The sequence below is a fragment of the Morone saxatilis genome, unplaced genomic scaffold (assembly GCF_004916995.1).
Source record: "Morone saxatilis isolate NCDOM2014 unplaced genomic scaffold, NCSU_SB_2.0 Contig18, whole genome shotgun sequence".
Taxonomy (NCBI): Eukaryota; Metazoa; Chordata; class Actinopteri; family Moronidae; genus Morone; species Morone saxatilis.
Window position 1 is genome coordinate 21,169,524 of NW_023339740.1, and position 17,121 is coordinate 21,186,644.

The 17,121-nt window shown below is 40.9% G+C and overlaps 2 protein-coding genes across 3 annotated transcripts in view; one reads left to right on the forward strand and one right to left on the reverse strand.

The window, feature by feature from the left end:
* The window catches only part of ppp4r1l (protein phosphatase 4, regulatory subunit 1-like), a 22,382-nt gene extending 5,556 nt beyond the window's left edge, over positions 1–16,826 (reverse strand). Inside the window, exons 1-14 of one of the 2 annotated variants that reach the window (XM_035662754.1) lie at positions 16,556–16,826; positions 14,787–14,831; positions 14,111–14,240; positions 12,433–12,539; positions 12,112–12,254; positions 11,830–11,976; positions 11,428–11,535; positions 10,238–10,303; positions 9,964–10,122; positions 9,200–9,324; positions 8,256–8,773; positions 7,855–8,162; positions 6,935–7,021; positions 6,588–6,773 (exon numbers count right to left, since the gene is read on the reverse strand). In XM_035662754.1, the coding sequence (XP_035518647.1) occupies positions 6,588–6,773; positions 6,935–7,021; positions 7,855–8,162; positions 8,256–8,773; positions 9,200–9,324; positions 9,964–10,122; positions 10,238–10,303; positions 11,428–11,535; positions 11,830–11,976; positions 12,112–12,254; positions 12,433–12,539; positions 14,111–14,240; positions 14,787–14,831; positions 16,556–16,562 (2,136 nt within the window). In that variant the 5' untranslated portion in view covers positions 16,563–16,826. Of the gene's footprint in view, positions 1–6,587; positions 6,774–6,934; positions 7,022–7,854; positions 8,163–8,255; positions 8,774–9,199; positions 9,325–9,963; positions 10,123–10,237; positions 10,304–11,427; positions 11,536–11,829; positions 11,977–12,111; positions 12,255–12,432; positions 12,540–14,110; positions 14,241–14,786; positions 14,832–16,555 lie in introns of those variants that run through there. The other variant, XM_035662756.1, reaches the window with a different exon arrangement.
* A 130-nt stretch (positions 16,827–16,956) lies between these two features.
* Positions 16,957–17,121, forward strand: part of rab22a (RAB22A, member RAS oncogene family) — a 10,744-nt gene continuing 10,579 nt past the window's right edge. Inside the window, exon 1 of the mRNA XM_035661763.1 lies at positions 16,957–16,965. Coding sequence (XP_035517656.1) covers positions 16,957–16,965 — 9 coding nt within the window. The remainder of the gene's footprint in view (positions 16,966–17,121) is intronic.

Consider the following 17,121-nt stretch of genomic DNA (forward strand, 5'->3'; position numbering starts at 1 on the left):
CCCTCATCGCCGGAAGCCGAGGGACACTGCTCTACGTAGGGGCGGCTGTGGCGCAGAGGCAGAGCGGGTCTTCCCCTAATCGGAAGGTTGTTGGTTCGATCACCGGCTCCTCCTACATCCTTGTGCAAGATACTGTGTAAATGACTGAGTTAGTTTCTGTCATCTATCACTGTGTGAAAGGGTGTGCATGTAGTGTAAAAGCTAGATGGGGAGGAGTGGTGGCTATGCATAACAAATCTGACAAATTTTGAATTATGATGCATAATTAAAGTAGGTAATTGTTATAAAAATAACTTTGTGTCATATTTGCTGAACCTTTAACTATTTACTGACAGTAGTACATGAGACAGATAATCTGTGAAAAAATCAGGTTCCTCTGGCTCCTCCTACATCTCTGATTGGTTGTTTTTCAGGCCCAGTAGATTCTTGCCAATGTCATTAGGAGCACGAGAACTAACCAGAGGAACCTGATTTTTTCACAAATGATCTGTATCATCTACTACTGTCAGGATATAGTAAAGGTTTCAGCAAATATGACAAAAAGTTATTTTCATAAGTTACCTATGGCAGCTTTAATGATGGATCATAATTCAAAATCTATCAGATGTCCATTGTCTTTTATGTATAGCCGCCCCTCAGAATCAGCACAATCAGTTTTATTTTCGACCTAACGAGAGTGTGCAGTAGGCTGCTCTGTGCTCACATATGATGGACAAAACAAGCAATCCAGAATTTACAAAAGACGGTGTATGACAGGGACCTGTGAAATTACTCTTGTATTCATAAACACCCCAGGAGATTTGAGTAAACTCTATTTCAGGCTTGAGAGGTGGGTAAACAGCATTTATGTACTTATTAGCCTCCATTTCACACCAGGTTGTTACTGTAGCAGGACAATAAACAGCAGTGGGGTATCTCATTATGAGTTAAAAATGTATCAAATAAAATAGAAAAATGGGCATAAAACAATACAAAATGGCAGTTATTTGCAAGGAAAGTTGATATGTCTCACTAAAAGTGATTTTAGAAGGTAAAGATGATTGTTACAGTTTGAGTTTGAAGAGACAGATTTGCTGGTTACAGCAGGACCAGGAAGAGAACATACTGTACTTTTAGTGGCAATGTGACAGCAGTAGTGATCACTGTAACTCAAGAGAGCAAGACCATATTCAGAGGAAATAGTCACATTTCACATGCAGTCTCCAAGTACATTGATAGTGGGGTCAGGGATATCTGGAGTTCTCTCTTCAAGCCAGACAAATGGCTGACTTCTATCAGTGGAAACTCTGTGTTAACTGTAAGTTAAAATATAATACACTCGTAGTCTGTTACAAGTAAAAAGAAAAGCATAAGAAAGTCATGGTCTATAATGTTAAAATCTATCCTTAAGGTAAATACTGTAACTACTGTTGTAATGTGAACATGGTGTGTACCCTCTCCTCTCCTCTAGATATCTTCATCTTGTGTAAATTGGATGCAACAGTTAGCTCTTAGATGTATCATAGGCCAAATTAAGTAAGTGACTTAAAATTGAAGGGGCTGAAGACTGAAGTTTGACCTTTCTGTTTTTAGCAAAAATTATGTTTTTTTTACGTTTTTGCAAATGTTAAACCTTCATGGATTGAAGATGAATAACACTAAAAGAAATAATTGACCCTTCCTAAGTCCCACCCCTTTTTGCTCTGTGCGTTCACATTGTCGAGTGTGGCAAAATGCAGTGCACTCATAATGGTCAAAAAGTGTGGAACACTGGACACTTTTTACCCTCAATGGTTGCCATTTTTGCTACATAGCGGAAGGGAAAGGACCACTGGAAGATACCTGTACATAAGCCGGTATTGGTGCTAATGTTCAGTCCGGTAAGTTGCAGTAGAAGAAGAAGGTGACATGGTACAATGTTACGACCGTCACATCCGATAAGTGCGCAATGGCCGTGCTAAGTTAAACACTAAGCTGATGAAATTATCACACTATGCTGGTAAGTACGTAGTGTGCATAGTGTACTACATAGACGTGTACTGATGAAGTAAGTATTCAATTTGAGACACAGCATAAGCTTCCAAAAGGACAGACCTTAGGAAGGGTCAATTGTTTGAAGTTGGAGGTGTCCTGTCAAGACTTTCATAGATGTGTTTTGAAAAACTGCAGTCTGCGGGAAAAATGCTTTGGGCCACAGGAGCTGGACAGCTGTGGCTCAGGAGGTAGAGTGGGTCATCCAGTAATAGGAAGGTTGGTGGTTCGATCCCCACCACTCCCTCTGTATGTCGAAGTGTCCTTGGGCAACATACTAAACAGGAGCAATTTACTGAATGAACTGATGCTGTGCCATCAGTGTCTGCATGTGCCTGAATGTGATTCATGTATGGCAGCTTCTGCCAACAATGTATAAATGTATGTGAATGGGTGAATCTGATATGTAATGTAAATCACTTTGTATCGGTCGTCCGAAGACAAGAAAAGGCGCTATATAAGTGCAGTCCATGTACCATCTATGAATATTATATACCATTTCTGACAATAGATCCTCCTAAATGTTACACACTGGACCTTAAATACATTCATGGAAACAACAGGCTAGTGAAATCAGCTCCCTGTTGTTGTAGGAGCTGTTTGCTGGATGTCCACAAAGATGCAATCCTCTGCATAAATCTAATCGTAATTACAATGATGCTGCTTTACCAGACATTGTGCTAGTTGTTGCTGTGGTACATTTACAAGATGCTATGTAAAGACGGTTGGTACCTGTAGTAAGTTAGCGATCGATGTGCCTTTATAATAAGCACACACAAGAGTGGTGTGTGTTGTCAGCTTATTGTTATGTAAATGATTTATTTTTTGTTAAGAGAAACCCAACATTCCTCATTTGGTCCTTGCTCATGTACTTGGTTCATTAACAGGATACTGTGAACTGTAGATTTAGTATTGCAGTTTCACTTTGTATGAACCAGATTATTAAAAGCATGTTGAAAAATCCATGCAGTAGAAGCCTAGGTGTTCTGATTATTAGTAAGTAGGGTTGAGAAAGTACTCGGATGAAAGTATCAGGTACAGACAAGGGCTGTGTTTAAAATCACTTGATGATGTGTGATACAGAGAAAAATTTATTTTTGAATATATTCCAGTGTGAACAGTTGGCATACTTAATCCTTCATTTATTAGGCAATATGCAGTACATACTGACTGAGTATTTAGTAGGCAGTATGTTAGTATGTGATTTCGAACACAGGATCATCAGAGGGAAATGTGTCAATATCAGTACTAGGAATTATATGCTCTGTAAATATTTCTCTTACTCTTGTGATCAAAAACATTGCCCTGAAGCTAAATTCTGTAAATATTTGCCCTATAAATATAGCAATTTCTGATCAATCCATATCAATTTCAGATTTAAATGAACAACTTCAGGTAACCCCCGCCCATTTTGTGTTTAAGCACCACCCACTTTAAGCATCTGAAATACATTACCTACCCTATAATTGTGGCATGTATTCCCAAGTGCCCACTGTTGGCTTGGAGCTACACTTATTTATATTTTGCATGATGCAAAGTCTAGTTTTAACATATAATTGATTATCATGCTTTGCCAATTATAACAACAGATAGCCGTACTTATATTCCTCATGATTTAGCAGAACTGCAATGTCCCAGCCATTAAGCGGTTTAACATTTGCTAGAGATATTATCCTCTCTTTATTTCTGCCTCTGCATTCTACAAAGTATATTTTGACTGCAGCCAAACTGTGTTCAGAGATATGTTTGATTACTATTGGACTTCAGTCGTAATGTAGCATAAAGAGGCTCTTTCCTGCCTCAATTTTGCCAGGGGCCATTCGTTGGGTTGCCTCACGCACCACCTGTTCTGGCATAAATAAAACATGGTGCCATGTAAGCCTCTGCTTCCTATAACTTAGTTTCCTCTGCAAGATACAGACTGTGGGTATGGTGGAGAATTCTATGGTTCTATGAGGTTGAAAAATGAGCTAAGAGCTGCACAATGGTTTGTTGAAAACCTGCTGTGGATTCTTGACAAATTTTGGAAATGAGATTAAAAAATTCAAAGTGTTGTGTTGTTTATCCGTTGCCCTGTCAGCGTGGATTTAAAAAAAAGACATAAACAACAGTTCTTTAGTTCAGAGATAAAGCAGAATATTTCATCTTGTACAGTGTGTAGCCAGAAGAAATGGGTTGCATCACAATGTTCTGTGTCAAAGTGCTGCACACTGTACTGTATATAGAGCTCTTTTCTCCATTTCTGTGCAGTTCTTATGTTTTATTCACTCCCCTCTCCGAGCAGGCAGCTGTATGGATTGTGTTCGGGATCTACGGCACCTGATGTGTTCAGCTTTGGGAATCCCTTTGTGGCAAGCCTTTCTGATATTTTATATTGCCTGATATTATTTGGCTTTAATCCATTATAATTTCAGACACACTCTGACATCCAGCACCAGAGTTGTGAGTCCTCATTAGCGCTAATAATATCCAGCTGGCCCCTCTCAATGCCTACCAATGAGCCAGAGGCCGATCGACAACGGAAAAGGTGCTGCTGGGTTTGACTCGGTGCCAGACTCCAGAGAGGGAGGGGGGGGCAAGGATGTTGAATGTGGGAAAAGAAAAAAACGGTCATATAAGGGCCCGAATGCAGCTGAAGAATAGAAACTGAAGCAATGTGTGAAGTGTAAGAGGAATCTGATGCCACCCTAGAGTCACTGTCTGACATTTCATCTCATAATTTTGGCTGTGGTTTACTCAGAATGTGTCCAACCCCTCACCATTGTTCTGTAGTGGTTCGTGCACAGTGCTGCAGGGATGAATAGAACAGAATTTGTCTAAACTGAAATGTGGCACTGAATAAACAACAACATTCATCTTGTGTTTTTTTTTTACTGAATAGAAAGCTTTCTATCGTTGGTCTGCCGTGGACCAAGCAGTCAAACCACAAGGAACACAGGTTTTAGATTCAAAGATTTAACAAAATACACTGAATTAAATGAACTAAGTTATAGGGTGCTTAAAAAAGGTCCACAAAATATAATTTTTAAAAATAACAGAAACCAAACAAGATTTTAACTAACAGAACTATCAGAATGAGACATGAGGGCAGCATATACACTGGCTGATTGAACTAGGCACACACCACTGCAAGTGCAACAAAAGCCCAGTGAATAAGAAGCCATTAAGAGTAATTAATGAACGTAATCCCTGCAAGAGATGTAGACACGGCGGAAGTAAACACACAAAACAGATCATTAAAAAGGTAACTCGGGCAAAGGCTGCACTAAAGCACCAAACACTGGACAGAGAAACTCCCTCCAGACAAAGATTACAGAGGGTTTATTATTTTATACTGAAAAATAAAACAAAACATTGAGGAACAGTGGGGATTTAGTTTCTTAATGCAGTGCAGAGTTATTCAAGTGTCAAACATATACATTAGATTGATTTTAATAACTTAAAGTGTGCACTGTATTATCTAAAAGAAGAAGGACTTTGGATCGGCAGATAATCAATATTAAATAACTAACCAAATAATATACAGAATATACAGAAATGACCTGACCTATAAGATTACCAACAACACAAGCTCAGTGGTTAATTGGCCCTAAAACGCAGCTGCACGCTCGCCCCTGCGTCATCACTCAGCGATGATGTTCAGACCACGGGTAGACGCAGAGAAACGTGGCTGCCAACAGAAGAAAGGCTGTGGTCTCACTGTGATCTGTGAGACAGAGCTTCCCTTCCTCGATGAGTGCATGCAGTATATGAGATTTATGTCTTCACAAAGCCAGCATCGTATGTCCAGAAATGCCCCAATAAGAGTAAACTTCCTACATGTTGGGAGAAAAAGGAGCGAAATAGCTCTCTTGGCAACAAAAAGTAAAATGTATATTCTACACACAACCAAAGAGCAAACACAAAAAGGCCCTCATTCGCTCTACTTTGTTCAATCATTCTGTGTTTGTGTATTTATGTTGTAATGGATTGTATCATTTAAAGTGTTTAATCTGTTATTTTGTGATTATCTATTTGGTTTTCTTGTGTTAAATGTAATTATTCAATAAAATGTAATTTAGCTTTGGCAATCATGTGCCAATAAAGCTTATTTGAAGTTGAGTAATTCAATCAAGCAATCACAAAGAACGACTTTGTGGCCAAATTTATTTACTTAAACCTCAAAAACAACAACAAAACAACAAAAAGGGTAAAAACAGACCTGATCTTAATCACCATCCATTCAAAATGCTATTTACTTCCTTAAGGACCCGACGTTAATTGTTAAAAAACATGATTATCCATAATACATCACAGGATCCAGCATAAACCTCTGCAGTTTGTTTATCATTGGTATTTTGGCTTTGACCTTCCAACAAAACTACACTATTAAGCAGTCTACTTCAACATAACCAACTTCTAAACCAGTAAACAAGTTCAGTTTTTTTGTTATGACTATAGCAAAAAAACATTTCAAGGACAATAATCTGCAATAAACTTATCCTTGAGCTAAAATGAAGCTTTACATCCATCCAGAGTGTGGTTTATCACTCATTTAATCCCACATTACCCTCCTAATGTCACATTTCTCTGCTTACCTGCACATCAGTAGCGAGGGTTTCGTACGTGTCCTTGAGGCAGTGCCAGTTCTGTCGTCCCAAAGTGAGCGCTACCCCCGGCAGGCTGAAGGCACAGTGTTTGGCTATCTCTGTATCCACGGTCTGGGCCCGGGCCGGGTCCGTCATAGAGAGGTACTGATCCAACAGCTGCTGGGGGATGACATTCTGGAAACGGAGCGAGAGATTAAAAGAGTTTTTGATGATGAAGGAGGAATGGCGGTGCACAGGGAGAAAGTATTTACAGTAATCCATGCTCGTGCCAATTAATACAAAGTGTAAGGTTCTGATCAATACTTCCAAGATGTATGATAGAAGTGCTGACTGACCTGGATCTTAGGCTTATCCTCAGGCCCTGGGCTGTGAGCAGAGTCTTCCTTTCCCTCCTCCTCCACACTCTCAATTAGTTCAGACTCCTGAGGAACATAGAAATCCACACACAGCATTGAGGAACGAGTATACTGCGTGTGCACTTCTTGTCACCCTTCTGAATGACCTAACGCTGGATCTCAGCTACGGGTTTACGGGGTTACGGTGTAGCTATGGGTACAGGTTACGCTACAGCTGACTCCTAAAAAATGATATAACAATGATACCACAAGAACTGACTGGTCAGCTTGTGCTTTCTCCTAAAAGCTTCAGGTCCCGGTGGAGACGAAGACGGGAGTTAAGACAACAAACAATGTTGAAGAGTAATGTGTAATAAAAGTTTTCTAGCACAGTCATCTCTGCAAACTCCTGCTCGCTGCCAAAGATCGCTCTACATTACCAAGTAAATCAGCTTCTTACGCAGACTAATGGGGTCTTACATGAACACATAACTTTCAGCCAAAATAAGAACAGGGTTAGTTATCTCACAAGAGATCTTGTTTTATTGTCCTCTCTTTTTTTACACTGGTTTGAGGTGGGTGGGGTCAGATAGAAAAAAGGTGATGTCATGTAATGACAGTCGTGGAGGTTGTTGGCTTGTGTTGCCAGAGCCCATTATCAATTAAATTACTTCAAAACACACCCACACAGTCCTGATAAATTAGATTCGCTTTTACTGTTCATCTCTTAAAGAAAAGAAATCTGATCCTAAGCTATGAATCAAAATCCATGGGGACCTAATGGGAGTTCTGCAATAGTTGCAGAACTCCTTTCATCAAGTAGAAATCCAGCTGAAGTCCAGTATATGTAGTTACTATAACTGTTCAGCCACATATATTAACTGACTTAACACACTGCAAATATCTGAAATGTTTCATACTAGAACAGGGGAGTCAGGAGGAGACTCTTCCTGGTCCTCCTGGTCCTCCAGGGGCTCCGTCTGCGTCTCTTCGTCTCCCTGCTCCTGGACAGGGCTCGACTCTGAGGCTGGGGGACTTTCCATCGTTTGCTCCTCTTCTGTGGGACTCTCTTCACTCTCTGACTGAACCTCCACAGATTTCGTCTCCACGGATGGGCTGTCGCTGTTGTTCTCAGGCTCTTCTTCTGGCTCGGGTTCAGCCGGGCTGTCGTCTGCTGGGCTGTCGAGCTGGGCTGCCTTCAGCGCGGCTGACAACACCTGGACTTGAGCTGGAGGTAAATTCACATACACAGCTCAATCTACAACGCACTGCCAAATTCTACAGCTGATCATACGTATTCTGGTTCTATCTGTATACCCACCTTGCACATCGGGGTCATCCATGTGCGGTTGCAAACAGTCCAAGACCTTCTGGATCTGGTCGCTGGTAGCTTTGCCAGGGCTGGACTTGGAATCAGGACAATTACCTTCAGGTTCCTCCTCCTCCTCCTCCTTTTCGTCATTCTCTAACACTCCCGCTGATGTTTGACAATTTAGCATCTCCAGTTCCCCACTGATGTCCGGTAAAGGAGATCTCCAGTAGTTGAAAGAATTAAAGTTCTCGTCTGTGTGCTCTGTTTCTTTTGTGTTTTTAGCGTTGTTTGTAGTTGTAGGGCTGGCGTTGCTGTTTGATACTGTGTGGGTGAAGCCGCTGCGCATCTCTCGGGGAACAGAAGTGTGGTTGTCGTCTAAGCTGTGCATTTCCTCGCTGTCGGTTGTCGACACGTGCTCCGGAGACGGTGTGGCACGGCCATCCTGATTGGGAGGTGTGTGAGCGATGGTTCGTTCCGCGTGGCACCCACTGATGTCCGAGCAGTTCAGAGAGTTTAGGGAGCAGTCGCTGAAATGAGAGTAGCAACATTTATGGGAATATAGGCAATGTAGAGGAATACTCAGGTAAAGCCTTCTATCTAAAACAAAATACTCTCACCCTTGTTACATTTCAAAAACAAGTAACTTTCTAGGTAAAAAGTATTCAGAGAAAAGACATTAAATACAATTCTTTACTTAAAGAATTTAGAATTTAAAACCGTGTCTGTGCCAGTACAAACTCATATTGGTGTAGTGCCAAAGTATATCGAGTTATATATATATATATGAGTTTACATAAAAAACAACTTCTGTCAAACGTGTCCTACTAAGATACAATTACTTTGATGTCTGGTATCGAACAAACTGAAAAGAGGCAAATGATTCATCAATGTAAGCCAATAGCTGTAAATAAATGTTAGTTGTTCCAGTGGTGTTAAAAGTGAGGCGGTCTTACCTGTCCAATGTACATCTGGGGACCTCTAGTAGGGCACCGTCCTCTCTGAAGTGAAGGCCTGTGCTGGAGGGATTGGCAAAGGTGGAGATAAAACGCCCCAGAGACTGAAAGGCAGCCTGTCGCACCTAGAAGTGTGACAAAGACAGAGATCTGTGAGTTTCATCATGACAAGAGATTCTTCCACACTCAAAGCTCATCTTCATTTGCTTATTCTTGTACGGGATTATTTGCATGGGGCACCATTTTAAGGGGCCGGATACAGTCCAAAATAGTACACAGAGACGGACAGTGGCAGTGCATTCAGTTCTGTTTATAGTACAGAGGGTGGCTGCATACACCGACGAGATCACACATGTTGCTCAGTGCAAACTCCATGTGGACCCTCATGAACATCGGTAGATGGCAAAATGTATCCCTCATGGATGTAAAAAGTACAAATTTGGTGTAAGCCTGCAGACCCTTTAAGACCAAAATACTGACAGCCTTTAAGCCCCATTGATAATTTGCGCTTACATTTCTTCTGTGTGTATTTCCACTTTCATATTTTCAGAATAGTAGTTTCTTATTTTAACATTTGAAAGAATTGTAATCTAACTATAGATAAGGCTCAAAATAAGGAAGAATATGACGCATACAGTGGTGAGAAAAACAAACTTGCAACAAGTCATAGCAACAACTGCTCTATTTTCATCACAGTACAGAGGAAGTTGCAATAAATCTTCTTAGAAGCATGTGAATTACAATTTCTCCTGCGTGCATCTTACCCAGCGAGACTGGTCACTGATGAGGCTGATGAACAGCGGGGACAGTGTCACACGTCGCGCCTCGGGAGAGGTGGAATTAGAGACCATCATGAAGCACTCGGCGCAGGCTTTCCTGATGCCCCACAGACTGTCTGAGCACAGATCGAAGAACTTGGGCATCTACGTTAAAAACAAAAACACGTCAGGAAAAATTGCAACTTATATTCAGAAGAGATTTGTCATCAGTCACAATAAAGATGGGAATGGGGTTTTCATTGGTCTTGGGGCTTCTTACCAGTAGTTTTTCTGTAGCCTCCTGACCAACAATAGAACAAAACTCTCCGAAATTTGCTGCACAGACCTGTCATACAAAACACAAAACATTATGAACAACGAGGTCACGTTTCAGTGCCAAATAAACAGCAAATAATGTTTTTTTTTTTTTAAAACATCAGACACAATCCACAAGACGTTGCTGATTTACATTTCCAGTAACACTAAAAGGAATATTAATAATTCCATAATTAAATCATAAATACACTGTTTGGGTTACTAAATCTCCTCCATCATTCAGTATTTCTGTACTTTTCTATTATCTGTACTGCTATATGCTATAGTCGCCTAGCAACATTGGCCATGTGTCTTGAGGGTGGTTTTTACATGACCATGTGAATTCAATTTCCATATAAAAAGAAAAGTTCCTAACATTCGGGCATCAAGAGTTTCATCAGTGTGATATATTTGACACATTGTTTTAAAGGTTTACATAAATGTAAATGTACATGTAAATGTACATGTAAATATGGGCGAACAATGCAGTTCTAGATCATAATAGCTCCAACTTTTGTTGCAATTCTAACACAACAGTCAATTCAAGCATTTATACAATAATAAACACTACTTAAACATCATTTCTACTAATAAGCAGAACATAGACCATCTGCATTGACTTAACGTATGTAAAGTCGTAGTCCTATTGTACAATTTTCAGACATACTGCATTTCTTCACTGTATGAAAGAAGGATTTTAATGTTTTATTGAGAGTCCTGAATATTTTGACACCTGTATGCTTATTTGGGGTCCTGGGCTAAAGCAGCAAAACAATTCAAAGTTCAGCTTCAGAGAAAAGGCAGAAAAATCATATCACAAAAGAGCTAACATCATAATTCACAATGTTTGACCACCTTTGCAAATCCTAAACACTTTTCTGCTGCTGGCACCAGTAACACCAGAGAATTAACATTCCTCACAGAAAACAACAGCGTAGTGAAGGATAAGGTGATGCGCAAAACAGAATTAAGGCTGACTCACATTATTATTAAATTTATCCTGAGGGAACACAGTTAAACTCTACCTCAAATAACCATTTACCCAGTTGTGACTGCAGTGTGAGACAGAATTTCCTGTAGGTTTCATTACCATGAGTAATTTCAGAACGTTAAAAGTACATTAACCTTTCAGCAGGAAATTTTGGTGGTCGTTACCTTGCGAACTTGAAAGAGTCTGGCATCACTGCACAGGTCACAGAAGCGTGGCAGCAATAGATGCTCCACTGTGTCTTTGCTCAACATGGTGACAACTTTACACATAATCTGTCAGAGGAGACATACAGAGAGCGGCATGAGGAGCAGGTGTGCAACTTTGAATTGGGTTAAGTAAATAAATGTATAGCTAACAACAAAAACATCATAATAAAAAAATCACATTCAACTTTGAGCCTTTGAAAAAAAAAAATCAAATTTTCAAAAATGTTGACAGTTCAGTAACACTTGGTAAAGTACAGTTTATGTAAATCCAAAAATATTCTTTGCTGGCATCAATTATGTTCCATCAAAAGAGAGATGTTGTTATTGTATACTGGTCACTGGATCAGATAAAATTCTTACAGCAACTGCCTCGATTTTGTAGTCATCGTCACTGCTGGGTTCAGTGAGTTCAAGCAGCACTGGACAAACTTTGGTCTCCATATCAGCTTTAGAGATGAGGCCCTGCTCCAACAGAACAAGCAGCGCTGCCTGGCTGGTCTTCCGCACCTGGAAAACATGTGAGGACGTTTTAAAACTCAGTGTCAACTTGGTGTAAATGAATCTGACCAGTGAACTTATTTGTTGTAAGTCACTTATTTCCTAAAAAAAATCAGCTGGAAAAGTAGTAAATTTGAAACCAACCTGGTTATTTGGATCAGTGAGATATCGAACGACAATGGGAACCAAGTATCTTGAGAAAGCAGCTGGGAAGTTGGGGCGACTCTCGTGTAAGAACATGGCAATGTTGGGGACCTGCTCCATCAGTTCAGCTCGCACTGTGGGCTCTGAGTACACACATTAAAAGGATAAGCTTAATGTACAAACATGAGCATCACGTGCTTGGAAACACGATTAAATCCTGAAGGAGTTTAATTTCATTTAATGAAGGAAATCACAGTCAAAAAAGCGCAGAATTATCTAGAGACATGACAACTAATTGGATGAAAAGGAAAATGCATCTACCTCCGTCTTCTGACATTCTGGCAACTGTCTCCATCACACTGATAAAGTCATTTTCATTGTCACTGAACTCTCGAAGCACATCAAGCAGGCCACGAGCCACGATTTGCCTAGAAAGCAACAGGAGCGTCAAGTCAGTGAGAGTGACTGCCAATACCTACAAGTGCTGAATGCACACTGCGTAGAGCACAGCACTGACAGAGCTGTCAAGAACATTACACACGCATGTATTTGGAAACGACAGGAGGGCCTGAACTCTTGCGAAGCTGAGCATGAAAAGCATAAAGACATGAACTAAACCCGACTGTGTGGAGACAACGGAGCAGGATGAAGTGTTTGCAGAGGCATTGCGTTTAATCAGAAAGCACATACTATGGACTTTAGATGCACTGGCAGGCTTTTACTTTCAAGTACGCAGAAAGTACAACATAAAAAAAAAAAAACAACATAAATCTCACAGACAATATGCAGAAACCAAAATGTGTCTTCAGCTGGAAACACTACACACGTTTGACTAGCACTGTCAACCTAATGCCACGTTCAGACAGAAACCATCCCCCATGGCTCAACATTAAGTCTTTTGGCATTCCTGCACTACAGAGTTAAAGCAGGTATGTGATTAGTAAATACACAAGAATGCAGACAGACATCCAGATGAATTGGAAGAAACACAACTAGAGTTGAGATGGGACCATGTTAATCTCCCATCTAAATTTTCCAGTGTGGGGTTTATGACTAAATTTAGCCATTATTCCATCATTTATACGATAATATGAAGAAAAGAAGTCAAATAACGACAATGGGTTATTGTGCAACATTACGCCATTATACTTAATTGAGCCATAAAACCTTTTAGAAATGATTTCATTGAAATCTGTGAACAGTTTAAGTTTAATTTCTTTAAAATGAGATGAAAAGTTCATCTGAATATCTGGCTACATCTTCTCATCACTTTTTCTGAACACCTCTGTCATTTGCCAGATGTGTCCTTGAGTCTAAGTTCCACTAGGCGTGGCGTTAGGCGGTCAACACAAACCAACATGAAGACATGTCTACACATCTGCAGGTAAATCTAAAATCATTGTTTACTTGTCAGACAGGGTTTGGTTTTAAATCAACCACTTTCTTGTTTTCCACAAGCTTGGCTTCCACGCCAAAATGCCAAAACAAAAATGTATTAATCCTCTTTCAGGTGGCAAGAATAGAACACTGTTACTCACTTTCTGCTCAAAGGAAAGTATAAATGAGTTATCAGCCAGAAATAAAGTGTGTGTAGATGGTTTCAATGTAGAAAAAAGTACACATTTAAACGTATTGACATGGACGCAGCCAAAGGAAACAGTAGCTTGATTTAGGAAAACCTTTTTTTTTTATGTATTTTATTATGTGTAACTGTATGTTTGTGACTTTCCAACTCAGCTGTTAAGTTCTGAGTCAACCTATCAGCAGCTGAAGTTGTGGTAGAAAACACGAGTAAAGAGCGATCAGAGTTCTGCTCCAAGTATTTGCAGCTCAAGCTGGAATGTGACTAAAAACACAACGCTTTCTGCCACAATACACTGAATCGCTGTGTGTTTACATTGCACAATATAGCTTGACAATGTATCTTCACAACTCCAAAAAAATTACTCATTGTCTGTCTGGTGCAGAGTGAACAGCCTGACCACAAGGCTCCCCTCACCTGTTGAAGACATTCTCACTGAAGGCATACTTCTCTAGCCTCCCGAGAGGAGTTAGGTTGTCTTGTCCGGCATCGAGGAAGGCTGTGATGCGGATGCCGTCGCACTCTGAGCCGTAGTCGTCGAATCCAACTGCGGGACAGAGAGAGAAAGATGATTTTTTACAGCCTTCGCAAACCGTTGGGAAAACATCTCTGAATGGTGCAGCTAATGCCTGCGGACACAAAACGTTTGAACGACGGCTGACAGATGCACCGCCTCAGTCACAGTGCCATGTTGGAAGACACTGAGTCAGACTAAATGTCAGCAATTAAGAACCTCCGATGTGTGAACACAGCAGAAAGGCTCAAGTCTAACTGTTCTGTTTAATGTCCCGGCCATAAATACACACTGGCTTTTCAGTTGGATCCAAAAGGTGTTTCATCACCCTAGCTAATGCAGACAACGGGGGACTATTGGTTTGTATAACAGCTAATAATAGCACGGCGTAAAAACCCTGAAATACTGTTGACAGCTTTTAAATTTCACATGTGGGTTGAACGGGGTTGCCGGGAAAGATGACACTGACACACACCTCTCCGCTGAAGGAGAGAGCAAAACAAAGCTGCACATGTATGGAAGGAGCCAAAGCATGAACAGGGTTTATTAACAAATCACACAAGCAACCGGAGTACTCACAGTCATCCAAATCGTCGTGGCCATCTTCAAAATATAAAGACAGACCTGCAAGGATAAGGCAATTAGAGGGGAAATCCTCGGTGGCAAACACGTCATCAACATACCATCAGTCTATTACACCGCTCCCCGTACAAAATGAAAGGAGCTCTGGGTTGGCAGGTTTACAGGCTGACAATTACTAAGAAGAAGGGACAAAGTCTGCGTCAGTAAATCACAGCGACGGGTGATTAAATGAACACAAGGTCACTGGTCATCTGGGTGTATGTATGTATGTACGTATGTGTACACACACCTTTAATTTGCTTCGTGTGTGTGTGTGTTTGCCTGAGGAAACACTTAGAGATCACTTAAGGAAGCTCTGATTGCAGTTTGCGCGAGCTTTTCTGTCGCATGCGTTTGTGTCTTCTCTGCTTTTTACACTCGTAAGACGCTTCATTCCCTTCACTTCTCAGGTGACATTTATCATTTTTCCCTCATTTATTTAGTCGTTATTCATGTTTGGTGTATGTAATAGTTTTAATGCTTCATTTTTGGATACAACAGATGCTCATAATATAGTTTCTCCAGGCTGATGCTTCGACACTTCAGTCTTCCTGCATCCGATCTATTAAGTAGGTCTCATTTTATCTGTTTTTTTAAGATTAAATCACAAATATACTGACAAAACTCCTCAGAATTTGTTGGATCGCACAGACGATTGTTTCACCCACAATTAAAACTACAAATAAAAGACCTAAATCAGAATAATTCCTGGCAGAAATGTACACATTCAGTTTATTTCACAACAACACACGCGCATTGATTTTTTAAAAATACATCACAAACACCTAAAGCACATTTTTGTTAGTGGATTGCAAAACTACACTTCCAGTTTAAACTTCACGTTATCACGCAGTCCAATGTGATGCACACAAAGCAGACATGTCACGCCTAAGAGGTTAATTTCACAACATAAGGACTTGTTTTTTCCATCATGTGTTTGAAAAACCCAGCCAACCCTGCAAACAGGACAATAACCCAGAGCAGAGAGGTGAACAGAAGAGCCCAGAAAGAGGTCCCAGAAGGAGAAAGCATGTGGTGGGACGCCTAATGCCAGTGTTTACAGCTGGGCAAGGGAATGTGCTCCAGATATACATATAAATATATAAAAAAAAACAACTCCTATCTTCGAAAAGAGACATTAAATGTGCTGTTTTAAGTGTGCACTAAATATCACTCCGTCTGCTTTTAACAACACCCCACCGAAAACAAAGCACGGTGGCGAAGAACAACATCTCCCCTTTGTTGTGGTACGAAGGAGGATTTGTTCAGCTTATGGCTGGAAACGACTTTAGCAACTCGGCTATCGGTTAGCTCGGTCAGCTCGCTAGCCTTTGCTATGACAACAGCTCGATGTTAAACACGACTCCGGGTTCGCGATAACACCCGACTAAAAGGAGAGGGCGATTGTTTACAGCGCCGTCAACGCGTGCCGAGTGGCCGCGCGTTTAAAAGCGGCCTCAAAGTCACACATTTCGATACCCTTAAAGCCCGGGGGTAGCTTTTCGTGAGCTAACTGGAGCTAAGTTGCGCTAACATCCAGCCCTTTCGCTCGCACTTCGCCTTCGCTCGCACTTCGCCTGGGACGAACGCCAACGCGGCGAAGCGCGGGCCGCTATTTTATCCACGCGGGCTGTGAGGACGACGCCGCCGCTGCATACGGGCCGACACCGGGTCGAAACCGTGAAGAATAACACTGGTTTTCCTCTGGTAAAAAGAAGTGCCATTACCTGCCATCTTGAGTGTCGGCTCGGCTCTGCGGCTGCCGTCCCGTGTGGGCTGTCACCACCGCACAGCTGTCACTCAAAACACGGCCGCAGCGACTACTTCCTGAAAGCACTTCCTGATGGAGGACTAATCACCGGCCGAGGGATTATTTTTAAAAACAAAAAAAAAAAAAACAACAAAAAAAAATATAAACAAACCAAGTGTCTCAGTTTGGACGCGAACTCGACATCGCGGAGTGTGTACGAGCAGCCTGCGAGGGGCTTTTGTGTTTTTTGTTTTTTTTTCTCCAAACAATAAAAAAAAAAAAAAAAAGGAGGGGAATTTAGAGCTCCTGGTAAGCAGAGTCGACATGGACATGATTTAGTTTGGAGAGAGTGACGTGATACTTCTTGGAAAAGATAGGATGAAAAATGTAAACACTCTTACTGTGACCTGGAGAGTATTTTTACTGGTTCAGCCAAGTGTTTCTGTTGTTTTAAATATGTACGCACCTGTAACAAGACTATAGAAACTCTCCTGAGAAATATGTATATATATGTATATATATGTATGTATACATGTATGTATG